The sequence below is a fragment of the Suncus etruscus genome, chromosome 10 (assembly GCF_024139225.1).
Source record: "Suncus etruscus isolate mSunEtr1 chromosome 10, mSunEtr1.pri.cur, whole genome shotgun sequence".
NCBI classification, from domain to species: Eukaryota; Metazoa; Chordata; class Mammalia; order Eulipotyphla; family Soricidae; genus Suncus; species Suncus etruscus.
Window position 1 is genome coordinate 75,494,173 of NC_064857.1, and position 18,364 is coordinate 75,512,536.

General features: G+C 40.4%; 1 protein-coding gene across 1 annotated transcript; it reads left to right on the plus strand.

Moving 5' to 3' along the window:
* Positions 1–11,483: 11,483 nt before the first annotated feature.
* Positions 11,484–17,105, plus strand: LOC126020219 (spermatogenesis-associated protein 31A6-like). Its single transcript, XM_049781672.1, has 3 exons — positions 11,484–11,721; positions 13,182–13,242; positions 13,508–17,105. Exons 1-3 carry the CDS (start codon positions 11,484–11,486, stop codon positions 17,103–17,105), a joined length of 3,897 nt encoding a protein of 1,298 aa, XP_049637629.1.
* Positions 17,106–18,364: the final 1,259 nt, after the last annotated feature.

Below are 18,364 nucleotides of genomic sequence, written 5' to 3' on the forward strand. Positions count from 1 at the left end.
ATGCACAAATGACAAAAAAGTAAAACAGCAGTATTGCTGAAGTGAAAGTTTGAATCGTCCAATAAAAGTACAAACTCATTGCAACATTGCATTCAGGAAAATCCTAATCCAGAACTAGGCCCTAATGTTTGCCAATGAACGTTGAGAGAGAGGAGGAAGTAGCAGAAGTCTAAAACTAGGGCCATATTATATTTTCATTTGTGATTTTTTTTATTATATTGATTTGCATTATATTGATGGAATTAGGAATGTTAAACCAGTCTTTCATCTCTGGAATAAGTCATACTTGGTCATAGTATATGACCATCTTGATGAGTCCTTGGCTCCTTTCCAGTTTAGAGGAAGCTGAAAACCAGTAGACCTGTTGTGGAGAAGGTTCAAGGCAACCCCTCTAACTATAGACTGAAACAAGGCAAAAAAAAAAAAAAAAAATCTAAAATGTTCCTCAAAAGGAGCATAGTATTATTAAGAATTCATGGGCCAGAGAGATAGCATGGAGGTAAGGTATTTGCCTTTCATGCAGAAGGTCATTGGTTTGAATCCTAGCATCCCATCCCCCAAGCCTGCCAGGAGCAATTTCTGAATGTGGAGCCAGGAGTAACTCCAGAGCACAGCCGGGTGTGACCCACAAAAAAAAAAAAAAGAATTCATCCAGTATCATAGTAAATAAGACAATGCAACAATGCAAAACTCTGAACATAATGTTCTGAATTCCATAGCCCCTCCAAACTATGCATCCAAATGAAGAAAGGGTCGCTTTCACATGCCTATGGTTTCAAAATTTTACCTCTTGCATTCATTTTTTTGTTTTTTGTTTTTTTTGTTTTTTGGCCACACCCATTTGATGCTCAGGGGTTACTCCAGGCTAAGCATTCAGAAATTGCCCCTGGCTTGGGGGGACCATATGGGACACCAGGGGATCCAACTGTGGTCCTTCACAGTCCTTCCTTGGCTAGCACTTGCAAGGCAGACACCTTACCTCTAGTGCCACCTCTCCAGCCCCACTCTTGCATTCTTATGAAATTACTAAAGAGGACTTTTTTTGGGGTGAGTTTTGGAAGGTTTCTTTTATCATTTTTATTGTGACCAATATGAATTACAAGTCTTTAACATTTTATTTAAGGTACATAGTGACAGTGAGTCAGGGTCATTCCCACCATCAGTGTTGTCCTCCCTCCACCCCTATTAGCAGCATGCATCCGATACGTCCCCGCTTTGTCCCCTGAACTGCTAGTGTAACAGGCCTCTTTGTGTATAGAGTGTTGTAGATTGGGGCGTCTTGATTTTGTTGTTGTTGACTTTGGGTTTGGTGTTTAGGTCTGATCACTTTTTATTTCCACTCAAATTTCAAGCAACTGTTTGCTCCTAGTATCATCCACATTTTCCCCCCTCAGTTTATGAGGCAGAACAAGATGATTCAAGTTCTGTGGTTCTGTTGGGGAAAACAAAAACCAGCAATGGCAAAAAACACAACAGCAACAAGAATAAAACAACAATAATAAGAAAGAAAAAAAAGAAAGAGAAAGAGAGAAAAAAAAAAAAACAGGAAACAGGCTAGTGTGGCAAAACTTTTTTTTTTCTTTGCCTAGGTACAGATAGGATTCCTTCAACAATCCACCAGAAAGGGTTTATTTTAAGCAGAAAAAAAGTCAAAAGTTAAAAATAAGCATCAATACAAAATTCAGATGCGGATGAATTTATTCAAAATTCTCAGGATATTATTAGAAGATAATTCAGAAGAAGGTCTAACTCTTCTGAAACTAACTGACTCCATAATAAAGCACAGTAAGGAGAAGAACCAAAGAGTGATTTCTGAGTGCATAGCCAGGAGTAACTCCTGAGCATTACTGGATGTGGTCCAAAACCAAAAAATAAGTAAATATGCATTTTATACTACATAAAATTAGATTTATGGAGAGATAAGAGAGAAGGTAGGCATTTGATTTGCAAGTGGCTGATCTAAGTGCAATTCCCACATGACATATTGCACCCCTCCAATCTCTGCCAGGAAAGATCCCCTGAGCACAAAGACATGGGTAGGCTCTGAATACAGCACAGTATGGCCTGGATTTTCTAGAGGTTGGGTTTCTAGGTTGGCACAAGACTTGCCCTCTGTCTCACAGATTCAAGTATAGATGAAGCCTGGGAGTCTAAAAACTGGTCAGCAGAGGGCACTATGCCATCATATTCCCAAATGTGTGAGACGTTTAGGATGAAATGCAAATGTGATTAATTATCTTTTACAGGATGCCTTTCCCTTCAAGGCTACCAGGCACTCATCCTGACAGCTTACTCTTTATAGTGTCCTTAGCCTTATCAAAGAAGTGGTAGGGAAGTGACGAAGAAGGACATGAAGGACTTTGAGTTGGATCTAGATAACAGGAGAATCACAGGTCAATTTTTACTAAACATGTGCAGAGAGAGAAACAGATCATCTGATATTAAAGAATAAGGAGAGAAGGCTCTTGAGCTTTAGAAATTTTTATAGTGAAGTCAATGTTCAGCCCCTCTAACTAGGCAAGTCTCCGAAGAATTCAAGCAGGCAAGCACCGAGAAAAATATTAAATATGGGGCCACAGTAATAGAGCAGCTGTAGGGCATTTGCCTTGCACGCAGCTAATCCAGGATGGACCTCGGTTAGATCTCTGGCATCCCATATGGTGACCCAAGCCAGTAGTGATTTCTGAGTGCATAGCCATGAGTAACCCCTGAACGTCACCAGGTGTGGCCCCCAAACAAAAACAAACAACAAAAAATTAAATATGAAAGCTGGGATTAAGGATCCTCTTCAGCCCTGTTCTCCCATCTTGCACACACCAGGGTACCTCAGCTTTAATTTATATATGAGGCTGCAGTGCAAGAAGATTGTCAAAAACTAAACCTTAGACCCGGAGAGATAGCACAGCGGCGTTTGCCTTGCAAGCAGCCAATCCAGGACCAAAGGTGGTTGGTTCAAATCCCGGTGTCCCATATGGTCCCCTGTGCCTGCCAGGAGCTATTTCTGAGCAAACAGCCAGGAGTAACCCATGAGCGCCGCCGGGTGTGGCCCAAAAACAAAACAAAAACAAAAAACAAAAAACTAAACCTTAGTCTGATTGTCGATGTAAGCAGCCAATACTGCTGTTTGTATTTATGAACAGCTGCTCTCTCCAATACATAGGAAGAAACAATACCTAGTTTTTAACTCAGGGCATAGATTTTTATCTCTCCCCATATAAGATTTCACCTTGTATCCCAGACCAATCCTATTTTTCAAATCTCCTTTCTTCAGGGAACAGTCTTTTCCCACAAAGCCCTCCCAAAGCTTGATAAGGGTGTCTCCCTCAGATGCTTAATTCAGAATTAGCCCAAACACCAATGTGTGGCTTGGAAACAGATGTTAACATTTTGATTCCTTAGTGTCTTCCTATAAAGACCTTGTGTTCATTAAATATTTTCTCAAGTGTCCATTGTGCACCGAGCACACAGTACACTCAATGAACTCAGCCTTCATACTGACCCTCCAAGTATGGACTTCACCTACACTCCACAAACTAAGTCTGCACTGATCACTGTTGCTACCTTACAGTCTGCCATTGGTGAGGGGGTGCAGAGTCTCTAGGGGATGAGCTTCTTTTTCTTTCAACCCGAATAAACAAGAACTAGAACCACCAAATTCACAGTTTCCGGGATTTCTTTATTAATTCTCTTAGGAACTTGCTGCCATGGTTTGTCTTTAAAAAGTAATAATAGGGGCCAGAGCCATAGCACAGCGTTAGGACATTTGCCTTGCATGCAGCTGACCTAGGACGAACTTCGGTTCGATTCTCTGGCATCCCATATGGTTCCCCAAACCAGGAGCGATTTCTGAGCGCAGAGCCAGGATTAACCCTGAGCGTCACCGGATGTGACCCAAAAACCAAAAAGGAGAGAGGGGGGGAGGGAGAGAGAGAGGGAGGGAGGGAGGGAGAGGGAGGGGTAGGGGGAAGGGGGAGAAAGAAAGAAAGAAAGAGAGAGAGAAAGAAAGAAAGAAAGAAAGAAAGAAAGAAAGAAAGAAAGAAAGAAAGAAAGAAAGAAAGAAAGAAAGAAAGAAAGAAAGAAAGAAAGAAAGAAAGAAAGAAAGAAAGAAAGAAAGAAAGAAAGAAAGAAAGAAAGAAAGAAAGAAAGAAAGAAAGAAAGAAAGAAAGAAAGAAAGAAAGAAAGAAAGAAAAGAATAAGACTGAACTTTGGGGGATAATATGGTAGATACTTAACAATCTGAATCAAGGTGGATATTTAGGGAAAAGCAAAAAAATAAAAAACAGGGTTTCATATGCCACCTCATAGACTGTGACCACTGTCCCAAGGGCTACTGAATCTGTAGGAAATTTTTTACAAAATTCTAGCCATTGACTGAGTCACTTCATGAAATAAAATACCTGCCTCCTAACACACATACCCAAACCCCAACTCACCCCATCCCCGAGGACACAGAGTGTCCACCCTCTCACAGCCTCCAGTTCTCCCCAGTCTTCCTTGTTGCCACCAGGCAAGTAGTCCATTTGTAACAGATGCTTAAAGGAAATATAAAGTCACCAGAAATAGTCTCATACTCAGATACAGTTTGAGAGGATTTAGAGAGACACCAGCCTCCTTCAGTCCATCATGTTCATATAAAAGGCCTTGCCACCAGCTGACAGCCAAGGACTTATAAGCACTTTGGAGTGATATCCAATACCCTCCTGTCAGTTGATACTTTTAGTTTAGTAACTAGCATTTCTGTAGAAATGATTGGACAGTGTCTTTTAGTAGACTTTTAGTAGACTTAATTTAAAAGATAGCACTGTGGGGCCAGGGTGGAAGGCAGAGATAAAAAAAAAAAAAAAAAAAAAAAAAAGAATAGAACTGTGGATAACTCAAATAAACTTGGTTTGCTGGTGGTAAGTGCCTATTTTCTGGGTAAGCAGGAGGCTTAACCAGATGTGCAGTAGTCAGTCTCTGACCTAGTGATGGTGGTCCTGCCCAGATATACAGAATATTGCTTGTGGACAAAGTCAATCCTGATCACACCAACACCCTCACATTGATTGACTGTCAGAGGAAATGCTCCATATCCCTTGAAGTTCACACCACTTTGCAACCTTGATCTGATCTGTGACATGCCAGAGGCTGGTCAGTTCATACACAGTGGAAAATTGAAGAGCACACTAGAGACCCGAGAAGCCCAGTGGTTGCTCACTGCCATCCTCTGCTCTTGGCAGAAGAAGAGGTACTAATTCTTTCTCATGCTGCAGAGCTGTTTACGAAGCACTCCCACTTGTTTTGGCCACTGGAAGGGCCCAATGATCTTGCTATTTATTTGATTTTGTATCATTTTGCAATGTGGCTTCTAACATGATGAATGAGAATTGCCCTGAGTAATGCCACTTGTGTTAAAATATGACATCATTCCATAACTGGTGTTCAGTGTATGCCCCTAGCCAACGCCTAGAGACAACTCAGTCATTCCCCAATGTCACTTTCTTGGCTTACTCCCAAGGCAACTTCTGCTGCCTGCACTTGACCTAAGGCAGGACCTGTGTCCCTAGACCATTTCCTTCCTTCACTGTGGTTCAAGGAAATGAAGCCACTCACTTTATTGTGAGCTCCAGTGACCTCCCCCAGGTAAGATAGGCAAGAGTGGCTATGCCCATCCTAGTCAGATGAAAGCAGTTATAGAATCTGCACTGGGGATGCAGGAGTTGGCCTGTCACAGACTCAGTATCAACAATTTTCTGTCCATCTTGATGTGAATATCTCAGATGTTGAAAGTTCAACAAGGGGTCTGCAGGATCAGATTAATTCCTTACCTTCAGAAGTTTGATCTCTTGACAGTAACTAAAGGAGGATTTTGTTTGATCAGAGAGGAATGTTGCTTGCACCAACAAGTCTGGGTTTCCAAGAAACAGTTGTGGGTCATATTCAGACTCGTGGATAAAGGAAAAATAGTTGGAGGACTGGGTTTCATTGATGGTCCTTCTGCTGCAACCATTTTCTGTAATAAAGATGATCTTCATTTTTGTTCTCTGTCTACTCAGTTGGTTACCAGCACCTGCCTGCAGGCTATAAAGTTCTAGTTGCTTCTGACCAGATACTGACCTTCAGAGTGTTGATGCCTAGGCCCTAATGAGCAAAGTCATTAAGAAGGGGATGATGAGGAAAACAGACTGCTCATATTTTGAACAAATTCACAGCAGGAAGCACAACAAAGTGGCAGTTGAATCTGGACCACATGATATAACCATGGAATGCATTCTGTATGTCCTACAGATGGTTTTCATCATGCTTTCTAATCTTCATAGCCTGAGAAAGTAATTCATAGGTGCCCATGTCCTTTGGGTGGTCCAGAGCATGTTTTGCAAAAGAATGTGTTTAGAAATTTCTTCTCTAATCTGCCAGCTGTCTACAAATGCCCCATGCCCTATCATTTATTCTATGAAATAGAGTGCTTGAGTTTGTTCTGATCACATTTATTTGAAGCATGAGACAACTGGGTCTGCAGGTGAAAATAAAATTGCTTTTTCACTACTTGAGGCACACTTCGAGTTGCTTGGTTTGGGGCTTGGCTTTTGGTGAAAATTTCTGCAACAGGGGTACCAAATGTGATGCCAGATATTGAATCCAGGTTGACTGCATGCAAGGGAAGCAATCTACCCACTATACTATTGCTCTAGACCTATATTTTTAGTTTTTAAAAAATTTTCCTAACATTTTCTATATAAGCTGACTCAGATGACAACTCACCAATAGAGAAAGATAGTTTGCTCTTCACTATATCCCCCAACATTAGTTATCTCTAGCATTCTTTTGTCTTTTTGTGTTGGACTCACACCCAACAGTGTTCAGGGTTTATCACTGGTTCGCAGGAGTAATTCTTGATTGTGTTTGGAAAGTCACATATATTACCAGAATAGAAGCTGAGTTGGTCACATGCAAGCCAAGGGCCTTATCTTCATATTATTATTTGGATATTATCATTTAACAATCCTGTTTAAAATATATATATATATTTTCTTAATTGAATCACCATAAGATGCACAGCTACAAGGCTGTTCAAAATTGATTTTAGTTATACAATGCACCATATCTTTTACAGTGCACACTTCCAACCACCAATGTCCCCAGTTTCTCTATTCCCCTACCTCCCCTCTTTTCCCTACCTGCCTCTTTGACAGACATTTTTCTTAAACCCTATCTTCTTACTTTTTTATCCTTTTAGGCACTACAGTTTGAATATTATTACTTGAAGCACACAATTGTTGCCAGAATGATCATTTCCAACTATCATTATAATAGTGGTCCTTTCTCTGCCCTACCTGCACTTTCCTGCTAGTTGTGGCAAGCTTCCTACCATGGATTCATCCTCCTGACACTTGTCTCTATTATCTTGGGGTATTAACCATACTATCTTTTCTTACATCCCAGATGAGTGCAAACATTTCATGTCTATACCTTTCCTTCTAACTCATTTCACTCCAAATAATATTCTCCATATCCATCCATATATAAGTAAATTTTATAATTTTCTATTTCCTACCATCTACATAGTATTCCATTGAGTATGCCAGACCTTTTTATCTATTCATTTGTTCTTGGGTACTTGCATTTTTTTCCAGATTCTAGCAATTGTGAATAGTTTTCAATGAGCACAGATGTTCAGAGGGATTTTCTTCATTGTGATTTTGGGATCCTAGGGTATATTATCAGGAGTGGTCATATAAGAGCTCAATTGCTAGAAAGAAATAAACTGAAAAGAAAAAAAGAGATCAATTGCTAATACTTTGTTACAAATCTTTTTTATTTTTTTACATTTCACAGCTGAGCGGTTATATAATTTTCCTTTGGATTTTCATTTCCCTGATAACTGTAGGGTCTAAGTTGACTACCCAAAGTCAGCCCTGAAAGTCAGAGACCACTTCCAATAATGCAAAGCACGAAAGGGTGAAAGGGTGTAGAGTCAGGAGTAACCCCTGAGCGCTGCCGGGTGTGACCCAAAAACCAAAAACCAACACCAAAACAAAACAAAAAAACAAAAGGGAGTTTATTTGGCTAGCCAAGGTCCAAGTCTCATCCAACACAGTGGAGTCTTGACAAGGACCTTAATTCAAAGTTCCAATCAGTTTATATAGAGTTTACAAGTTTTAACAACACAAGCATTTCATTGGTTAATACAAACAGTTCATCCTTCACAACATTCATAATTGGCCTATATCTATTTGCACACAAATCATAGCATTTTCATAGAGATGTCTTATCTTATCTCTGACTCAACTTTGGCTGGCAAGGGGGCCTTATCTGGTGGAACATTCTGAATCCACCTAGTTTCTCCATCTCAACAAAACAGGGAGGGTCCTGACCTTTAGAGTGTACAATCTGTGGATTTGAGCTAACTCCCTCTGCCTTAGCTCAGAGTGGAAAAAATACAGGAGGCCTGTTTGGACCTGTAGTAAAAGCGGCTTTTCTGGGGCTTTACTGAGGCTAGACCCAGGGGCTTTTGTTCTCACAATAACAAGTGGCATTGAATTTTTTTACATGATTAGTGGTCTACCACATGTCATCTGTAATGAAATAGCTCCAATTCTCATTTCGATTGTTTTTGGTTGTTGATAATTTTTGTGTTTTATATATCTTGAATATTAGATCTTTTTTGATGTATCCTGTGCAAAAAAACTTTCCCATTTACAGGATAATTTAATTTCCTCTTGAGTTTCAATTGCCATGCAATGACTTATAATGTTTAATATAGTTTCATATTTGATCCTTTTTATTTTTTGGTTTTGGGCCACACCGCGTGATGCTCAGGGGTTACTCCTGGCCTGCAAGGAGCGATTTCTGAGTGCAGAGCCAGAAGTAGGTCCTGAGCACTGCAGGGTGTGCTCCAACCCCCCACTCAAAATCTATGGGAAGGAAATTAGATGCTATGCAATCCCTTTACAGTGCTCATGATAAGAATGTTTTGGCAGCTTATTTTCATATTAAGGATGCCTGAAAAAATGGTCAAATATTTTTGTTCACAGGAGTCTATAGGGAAAGAACTTGAATACTGCAGATTCACATCACAGTGTTCAGTACCCTAAATTATCATAACAGGGCTCATTATCAGAATATTTCAACAATTTATTCTCATTTAAAATATATCCCCAAAAATGTTCTAATGTTTTTCTTTACAGACGTCTATGGGAAGGAATTGAATGCTCAGGTTTTGTTGTTTGTAAGAATTCTGCTTTTGATGAGGCATAATGAGATCCAGAATTTCTTAGTGGGGCTGTCATCTGTAGGAATATAAGCATATCCTTTTCCTCCAGTGAGAAAATTACCTGCTACCTATTATTTGTCATTTTTTTTATTTTTTTTATTTTATTTAAACACCTTGATTACATACATGATTGTGTTTGGGTTTCAGTCATATAAAGAACACCACCCATCACCAGTGCAACATTCCCATCACCAATGTCCCAAGTCTCCCTCCTCACCACCCGACCCCCGCCTGTACTCTAAACAGGCTCTCCATTTCCCTCATACATTCTCATTATTAGGACAGTTCAAATGTAGTTATTTCTCTAACTAAACTCATCACTCTTTGTGGTGAGCTTCCTGAGGTGAGCTGAAACTTCCAGCTCTTTTCTCTTTTGTGTCTGAAAATATTATTGCAAGAATGTCTTTCATTTTTCTTAAAACCCATAGATGAGTGAGACCATTCTGCATTTTTCTCTTTCTGACTTATTTCACTCAGCATAATAGATTCCGTGTACATCCATGTATAGGAAAATTTCATGACTTCCTCTCTCCTGACAGCTGCATAATATTCTATTGTGTATATGTACCACAGTTTCTTTAGCCATTTGTCTGTTGAAGGGCATCTTGGTTGTTTCCATAGACTTGCTATGGTAAATAGTGCTGCAATGAATAAAGGTGTAAGGAACTTTGTCATTTTTTAACTCACCAAATAGGTGAGTTAACTGTTTTTGGAGCTTGTACATCTTCCCAAAAGTATCTCTCAGCAGATGTGTGGGGCTCTCCATAGGGTGAATTTAAAAAGTTTAGTGAAAATAATGTTAAGCATAAGAAGTCAAGCAGTGGCATACCTCCTTTTTCATGTTTTAACTATACATGTTTGAGGGTTCAGTGAGCAAGTTCAATGATATCTGGAGATTGTAAGGGATGTCAGTGACATGTTTGATTTGCCATTTTTTTAATAGAATTATTGAAGAGTTTTTAGTGTAGACTGGGGTATAATCGTTTTTGATGGTTTGGGGGAATGTTCTTGAAGGAAGAAATTATAGTAAAAAGAAAAAAAAAACTTTTAACTCTTTCAGAAGTCATAGAAACAGCCTTATAAAATGAGAAAAGGTGTCAAACACTACATGAAGATAGGGTATGTTTGGGAATAGGGTAACAGGTGTAACATCTATCTGTCTAATTCAATTGTTAGCTCTGGCTAACCCTGGCATGCCCACATACTCTCTCTGGCTTGCCTCCATGGAATGCAATAATAATGAAATAACGGCAGCAGGCATTTATGGGTAGGGCTTGATGTTCTTCAATAGTCTGATATAACAGCAGGCTTCTTTTTTTTTGTTTTGTTTTGTTTTGTTTTTGGGTCACACCCGGCTTTGCTCAGGGGTTACTCCTGGCTGTTTGCTCAGATATAGCTCCTGGCAGGCACGGGGGACCATATGGGACACAGGGATTCAAACCAACCATCTTTGGTCCTGGATTGGCTGCTTGCAAGGCAAACACCACTGTGCTATCTCTCCCGGCCCAGTAGGCTTCTTTTGCCAACTTTCTAGACCCTAAGTCCTAAGTGTGGGCCATTGTAAGAGCTATAAAAATATAAATTTTTTTCTGATATTTTTATCCTAAAACTCTAAAAAAATAATTTTTATTTACTATCTGTAAATATTTGATATATGCCTATATATTTTTATACCTACACATCTAGTAGCATGACCAAATTTCTTGGACAGAGAGAGATCACAAAAGGAGAAATATTAAGAAGCCAGAAGCTTTGCTCTACATGTTTGTGAATCAGTCTCAGCCCTTACTTTCTTCCCCTTTGGAAATTTTATAGATAAAATTTCACATCTGGCCTTTTGCCTACTTTACTCTCTAGCTTGGACCTCTTCCCGAGTTTCAGACTCCCCTATTTTATGAGCTATTTGAAGCTCTAACTTGACACCCAATCTTATCTTAACCTGTACAACTGATTACTTTTTCTCTCACCAATTGAGTTAAGGAGACCCAGACCATTCACCACTCAGGTCACAAATGGAGGGGCCTTTTCTTATCTATAAGGAATCGAGATCTGGCCTTTTCTTATCTATAAGGAATCGAGTTCTGGCCTTTTGGCCTTTTGTGTGTATCTCAGAATAAATGTGTTCCCCCATGTGAACGTGACTTGAAAGTATAGAGCAGTGGTTATGCATGTTCTATTACCCCATCCACCCATCATAAGAATCCCTTTGTGACAAAGTCACCACCTTATGATGACCCCCGGGTTCTGTCCTGAGAGACTTCTCAGTGCTCAGTTGCCTCAGAAAAAGAGTGCTCAGACAATGGAAAGTGTTAGTGATACTTGGCTAAATTTTGGCCCCTCCTCTGGAGTGATTGATGGCATCCTTGCCATCCTATGTGGAGTGGGTATCTTCCTTCTTTTACTCCCTTTCCTCCCAAAGAATACAACAATACCACAACCAAGAAGGTATCAGCAAATCAGGAGGGTAAGTAAGGAAACTTGCATCAGAAATAACTAATATGATCTCCTCTTCTTGTTTATTTCTACTTTCTGAAATGACCTGGAAAGGATGATTTCTGAAATAGAATGTTTCAGGGGAAAAAATCATTCTTCCAGGCAAAAACTGGATATAGAATAGGCTAGGACAGATATTTAGATTCTATCTAGAGATCTCTGACCATGTGTATGAGTGCCCAGGTATTATAGAGGACCCAGAGCAAAGTCTCAAATTCAATGACTAAGAATTCCATAGCTGACTATTTGGTACTCTGCAGAGAGGACAGGTCCTAAGAGTACCTCATTGCTCTCCCTTTTTATGGTTGGTGTGTCATTGTCAAGATTTCCTGTTTCAGAATTAATCAAATGACAGTGCTGAGTATCTGTAGGCCTTACCTAGAAACTCTGCCCAGGAAGTAAGGTCCTGACATTTTAGTCAGGCCTACAAATACAATAATCTGATGTTCACTGAGTAAAGAAAGAGTGAAGGAAAGGAGTCTTACATAGAAATATTATTCATTTCAGGGGTCGGAGCAATAGCACAGCAGGCATTTGCCTTGCATGTGGGCAACATAGGACAGATTCGGTTCGATGTACAGTATCACATCTGGTCTCCTGAGGCTGCCAGGAGCGACTTCTGAGCACAGAGCCAGGAGTAACCTCGAGCACTGAAGGGTGTGACATCCCCCAAAAAAAGAAAAAGAGAAAAATCATTCATTTTAGTCTTCAAACAAAATATATGTTGTTCATTTTGAGTAGACTATAGGGAAAACATTAAGTTTTATTACTTAAATTGTTGAAGAATGATGAATCTTAATCTTATCTAGATTTCAGTAAGAATGGGTTGTAAGGACCTAATATATATTTTTTTCTTATCTCTTTGCATCAAACAAAGCCTAGAGCAAGGAGCAGGCCGTGGAAAAAAAGAGATTTTCTGAAATGTAAGCTTCTCCACTTTAATCCTGATTCCCCAAGAGGTAACCCCCAAGTCTCCTGTTGTAATAATTCAAATCCACAATATGAATGTGTCATCAAAAGAGGCCATCACCCAGAATCCATGGAAGGTGTCAGAATGCAGAATTTTCAGATTCCTAAGCTAGGAAGGAAGTCAAAAGAAACCAGGAAATGATCTGTTGCCCAGTCAGTGTATGTGGGTTGCAGAGGAACAATTATACTTAAATTGGGAGGTGGGACTTCTACAACTAACTCAAGAATGGCTGACTAGAGACAAATTGTTTAATCTTGCTTATATTTCACTGGGAAATAACCTCTGTCCTGTTTCACATAGTCAGCCTGAAAAGAATTCTCCTTTAGGAGGAATTATAGTTACTTGTGCACTTGTACTGCAGAATCTCATTCCCCAGATCTCCTCTTGCTAGAGAGGGAACTAATGTCTTATAAAAGCTCTAGGCCTTCTATCTTCAGCACCTGAAGATATCTCCTTGATTTTCAGCATGCAGAGAATCCATGAAAAAACTGGACAGGGCTCAAAACATGATTTCACTTCTGCAAAGGTAAAGCATCTTCCTATTTCCATCTTGTATTCATTAGATCTGGGCCTTTGGTTTAAAGTCAGGACTGCAGACTATCTAGAGCTGATCTGGGGGAGGGGTTTAAAGCCCAGATGCAAGTATGAAGAACTCCCTGTAGGGAAGATGTCAAGGGACAGGAGGGGCAGTGCAGGCACTTTAACATGAAGGTTGTCATTTGTGCGCACCCTACTTGTCCTTCCTCACTCCATATGCTCTTGACTAACCTAGTGGCTCCTGTCTCCTCTAGCAGAGTGCAGAAATACCAGGACAAGGACAGCCATCATGCACACCAATGTGAAGACCATCCTGATGAGGTGTGCAGAGCAGTGTCTGGTGTAGCTCAAAGTCCTGTTGCAGAGGAGGTGGATAATGATCAACCTAAACTTTCCCTTCCCTTGAAATGTACTTCTCCAGTCCTTATACCTTCTAGTCCCACTGTACATATGCCCAGTTCAGGGGCCTATCTCCCACATCCCCCAGATGAATCTGTGCTATCTCTAAGCTCTATTCAGAGTCCTGTCCAGTGTCACCCATTGGCACTTCCTATGGGCATAGACCAACAAAGCTGCTCTACACATACATCATGGCCAGCTTCTCCTGCCCCAATGATCTCAGGCACGGACCATGCAGACTGTGCCCATTCAACCCTCTCCTGGTGCCAGACAACTGTCAAAACCTTGTGCCTCTCAATGTCATCATCCTGTCAGTCACAACAAGAAAAGAATTCCTGTCCCCCACAAGGAGGGTTGTTCTGGGAAGAGCACACACTCAGGCAGACCAAATCTGGTAGTTTCTCTTTAACTCCTCCTAACATGGAGTTAAGAAGTCCAGACAGAAAAGAAATTAATAAACACATAGAGAAAGCATCATTTTTAAAACAAGTAAAGCCAAGCTACCACCTTCCATTGAAGAACATGCTAAAATCACTGGGTGATATGCAAAAAACCAGAGCTCCAGTTTCATCTTGGATCACAAAAGGACAATTTAAACAGATGTATAGACAGTTCTCAGATCCAAAGATCTTAGAAAAGAAATATATTCAGCTTTTCTGGGGTCTGCCCTGGCTCCACAGTGAGTCCTTAGTGGCTACCGCCTGGAACTCCACATCACAATACCCTTTACGATTTAATTGGATTGTGGGTACCTTCCAGGAACAAATGAAGGCAAATATATCTCCCCTGCTTTCCCAGTCACAGTCCCTATGTGATCTGCAGTTTGAATCTCAAAGCTCAATTGGAACTCTATCTGATGATCAAAATACTTCTGTGGTTCAGGCCCATTTTGCTCTGGAAAATGAGCCCCTTTTTTCTCAATACCAGAGTAGAGCTTGTTCTCCATCATGGAGAAAGAAAGAATCCCTCATTCAAACTAAGAATCAGCTTCCAGAATGGCTATTTTTGCAAAATGAAGTAGGAAGTGAGTGGATGCTCCATCCTATACCTAAAAAAACACAGAAAATTTTTACTGTATTTACGACCTCTGAGGATAAGATGGTGGACTGTGTTTTTGCAAAAGACTTTTCCATAAATCCCCAACTCCAGGAGAGACTCGAGAAACTGATAAAAGAATGGATCAACAAACACTATAAAGAACTGAGCCTTAATATTGAACTTAGCCTTAGTTCTAGTTCTAGCCTAGAAATAAAACAGCACCAGGGAAATACTACCAAGTCATGCCAATTAGAGGGTAAACATAGATACTCAAAACCCTATGTACTAGCTGGTAGAAGTAAAAAGGAAGAGGTCAGCAAGCACCTGAGTCAAGTTCCTGAGGTTCAGGAATCAGAAAGATCCAGAGTAAAGTTATTTTTAAGGTCTGAGGAGTCAGGCAGTGACCTGGATGTGTCAAGCAGTGAATCTGCAAATGACATAATGAAAAGTTTAGATGACTCTCTAGAACAACGTCTGAAAAGACATCTGGATAGGAAGTTGGGCCATATCTATACAGGTTTCATCCCTGAGAGTGTGGCTCGATCCAGGCTTGATGCCAATGAAACTGGGAAGATGCTGGACCCTCGAGTAAAAAACAGAAAATCAGGAAGCTCAAAGATTGGCAAAGACTGTGCAAAAACCTCTCTCAAAGAGGACTTCCTCGATTCCATCACAAGGTCAGTTCTAGAGGCACACATTCGGAAGTACTGGGTCAATCACAGGTGGGGGCTTCCACTCAAGGTCCTCAAGCCTATAAACATTCTGAAATCTTCACCCCAACGGAAAGTTTCCCCTTCCCAATCCTCCTCCCAATCATCTACCATTGTATCTGGGACCCCCTCAAGAGTCAAAAAGCCCAATTTCAAAGAATGTCCTCAGACCCCACTAGAGAGGAAGATCCAGACAAAAACAGCTCCCATCCCAGAGCAGCCAGTCCAATTGCCATCACCTTCATCTGCTCAAATTCAGAAGTTGTGCAGTAAGATCTCCATTGGTAGCAAACAGGTGTCCATGGGGACATCCCTTTCTCAGCCCACAGAAGACACACAACCTACAGATTCCCTCAAATCCAACATTGAGGCCACAAAAATTGAGAGTAGATCTCTGGAACAAGCTAGGAAAAAAAGCTCAGAGTTAAGTCCAGATGCTGTAATCTCCACAAAAGTATCAAAAGTGGAGATTACTAATTGCATGTCACCGCAGTCCTGCCAACAAGAAAAAGTGGTGGGGGAGAACTTAGGTTCTGTGAAGGCCACAGAGACTACAGGGACAGCAGAGGCTGAAAAGTTGCCTGCGCCTCAACCAGACTCTAAATCCACCTTGGATTCCAGTGTGCAGACACAAGATGAATATTTGTCCACGATTAGCAAAAAAAGTTCCAGCACCAGTACAAGCACCTTATTCCATAAAATTCCAGTTCATCACCATCGAGAAGAGATAGTAAGGGAACTTAAATCTAAAATGAAGCAGCAGCCTGCAGATGGTCAAAAGCATGTGCTTCTTACTTCACACAATGTACCTTCTCAGGTTCCTCAGGTTCCTCAGGTTCCTCGCTACCACATCCAAAAAAGTCCCATGGGAGAACAGTTTGCTCGCCCTGTGCGATGTATCTACAAGACAGATGGAAGGGTAGATCCTAGGAACAGCCTCGATCCTAGAAACCCCAGGAGTTCCAGCTTTGTGGACCCCTGGAAGGGGCAGAGGAATGTGGCTTGTGTGAGTCCCAGACCTAGAAAACAGAAAGGGACTGAAGAATCAAAGATTACTCCACTGAGTCATCGTGTTTGTCTCTTTCCAGGGAAGCCAACAGCAAGCTCTCCGGAATGTAAATGCCTCCAGAAACAGGCTCCTCAAAATTTATTTAGTAAGTTAAGACTATTTATACAATCAATCTTTGCTAACAAAAAAGACAAAGGCCAGGATCCTCTGCAAAACAGAAGACCTACAGTAGCCTCTGCAAAGAGCCAAGGAGTAGGCAAAAGCAGAATGATGATGGGTGGTGAGATGTCTGAGGCTCAGAGACTCATGGAAGCTCTTGGGAAAATTCTAGAAGAAAAATGTGCCAATAATCAGGGCCTTCAAGACACTAAATTACATGTGCACAAAAATCTGCCCTCAGTACATGGGACTTTATGCTCCCATAAGCCCCAATACTACACAGACCAAGGGAAATATACAGCTTCCAGTACTGAAACCACCCCCAACAACCATAGTTTTTTTATCAGGGGAACCCAAGTTAGGAACCAACAACTCAGTAAGAGAGTAAGATTTAAAGATGAGGAACAGGCCATGGATGTCCACCCAGCTACTAACCTTAAGAAGACTGTGCACCCAGACAGTTCTTGTCAATTTAAACCTGAGGTCCCAGGTGCCCACAACCATTATCACCTATGCATGAGGCACCCAGCTTTCTAAGGGAGGTCTCTTACCTGGAACATCATAGAATGTTTTTTGATTTCCCTGGTTTGGATACACTCTGCAAACCTACTGTTCTTGCCAGAAATAAAAGTGTGTGAAGGAAAAAATTTTACATCTACTGTACTTACAAAATTTTATTTTCTAATGCCTATGTCACAAAACTTATACAATCAGAGTGTCTGAGTTGTGATTCATTATGAGTGCTTTTGTCTTTGCTGTGTTTCATATGCACTTTAACTAATTTATTTTTTTTTACTTTAAAAATACTGTGGGGCATCTTTAGAGGGATTGTATTAAATATTTCCAATGCTTTGGGGAGTATTGCCATTTTAATTATGTTAATCCTGCCAATCCATGAACAGGGTGTTTCCATTTCTGTGTGTTCTCTCTTATTTCTTGGTGCAGGGTTTTATGGTTTTCTTTGTATAGGTCCTTTATGTTTTTAGTCAAATTTATTCCAAGATATTTGAGTTTGTGTGACACTAATGTGAATGGGTTTGTTTTCTTAATGTCCATTTCTTCCCTATCATTATTGGTGTATAAAAAGTCTATTGATTTCTGTGTGCTGATTTTGTAGCCTGCCACATTGCTATATGAATCTATTGTTTCTAGAAGCTTTTTGGTAGAGTCTTTAGTGCTTTCTAAGTAGAGTATCATGTCATCTGCAAACAGTGAGAGCTTGACTTCTTCCTTTCCTATCTGGATTCCCTTAGTATCTTTTTCTTGCCTAATCACTATAGCGAATACTTCCAGTGCTATGTTGAATAGAAGTGGTGAGAAAGGACAGCCTTGTCTTGTACCAGAATTTAGAGGAAAGACTTTTAGTTTTTCTCCTTTGAGGATAATATTTGCCATTGGCTTGTGGTAGATGGCCTTAACTATATTGAGAAAAGTTCCTTTCAGTCCCATCTTGAGAGTTTTTATTAAGAATGGGTGTTGGACCTTATCAAATACTTTCTCTCTTAATGTGTCTATTGATATGATCATGTGATTTTTATTTTTCTTGTTGATGTTGTGTGTTATGTTGATAGATTTAAGGATGTTATACCATCCTTGCATTCCTAAGATGAAACATACTTGATCATAGTGAATGATATTCTTGATGAAACATTGGATCCTATTTGCCAGGATTTTGTTGAGGATCTTTGCATCTGTGTTCATCAGGGATATTGGTCTGTAATTTCCTTTTTCCGCAGCATCTCTGTCTGGTTTTGGTATCAAGGTGATGTTGGCTTCGTAAAAGCTATTTGGAAGTG

Excerpts from the sequence above, each read along its gene's own strand:
- LOC126020219 (XM_049781672.1), top strand. The coding sequence starts at position 11,484 with ATGACCCCCGGGTTCTGTCCTGAGAGACTTCTCAGTGCTCAGTTGCCT. Across the intron at positions 11,722-13,181 it reads TCAGCAAATCAGGAGGGTAA|CATGCAGAGAATCCATGAAA; the intron begins GTAAGGAAACTT and ends CTTGATTTTCAG. Across the intron at positions 13,243-13,507 it reads ATGATTTCACTTCTGCAAAG|CAGAGTGCAGAAATACCAGG; the intron begins GTAAAGCATCTT and ends TGTCTCCTCTAG.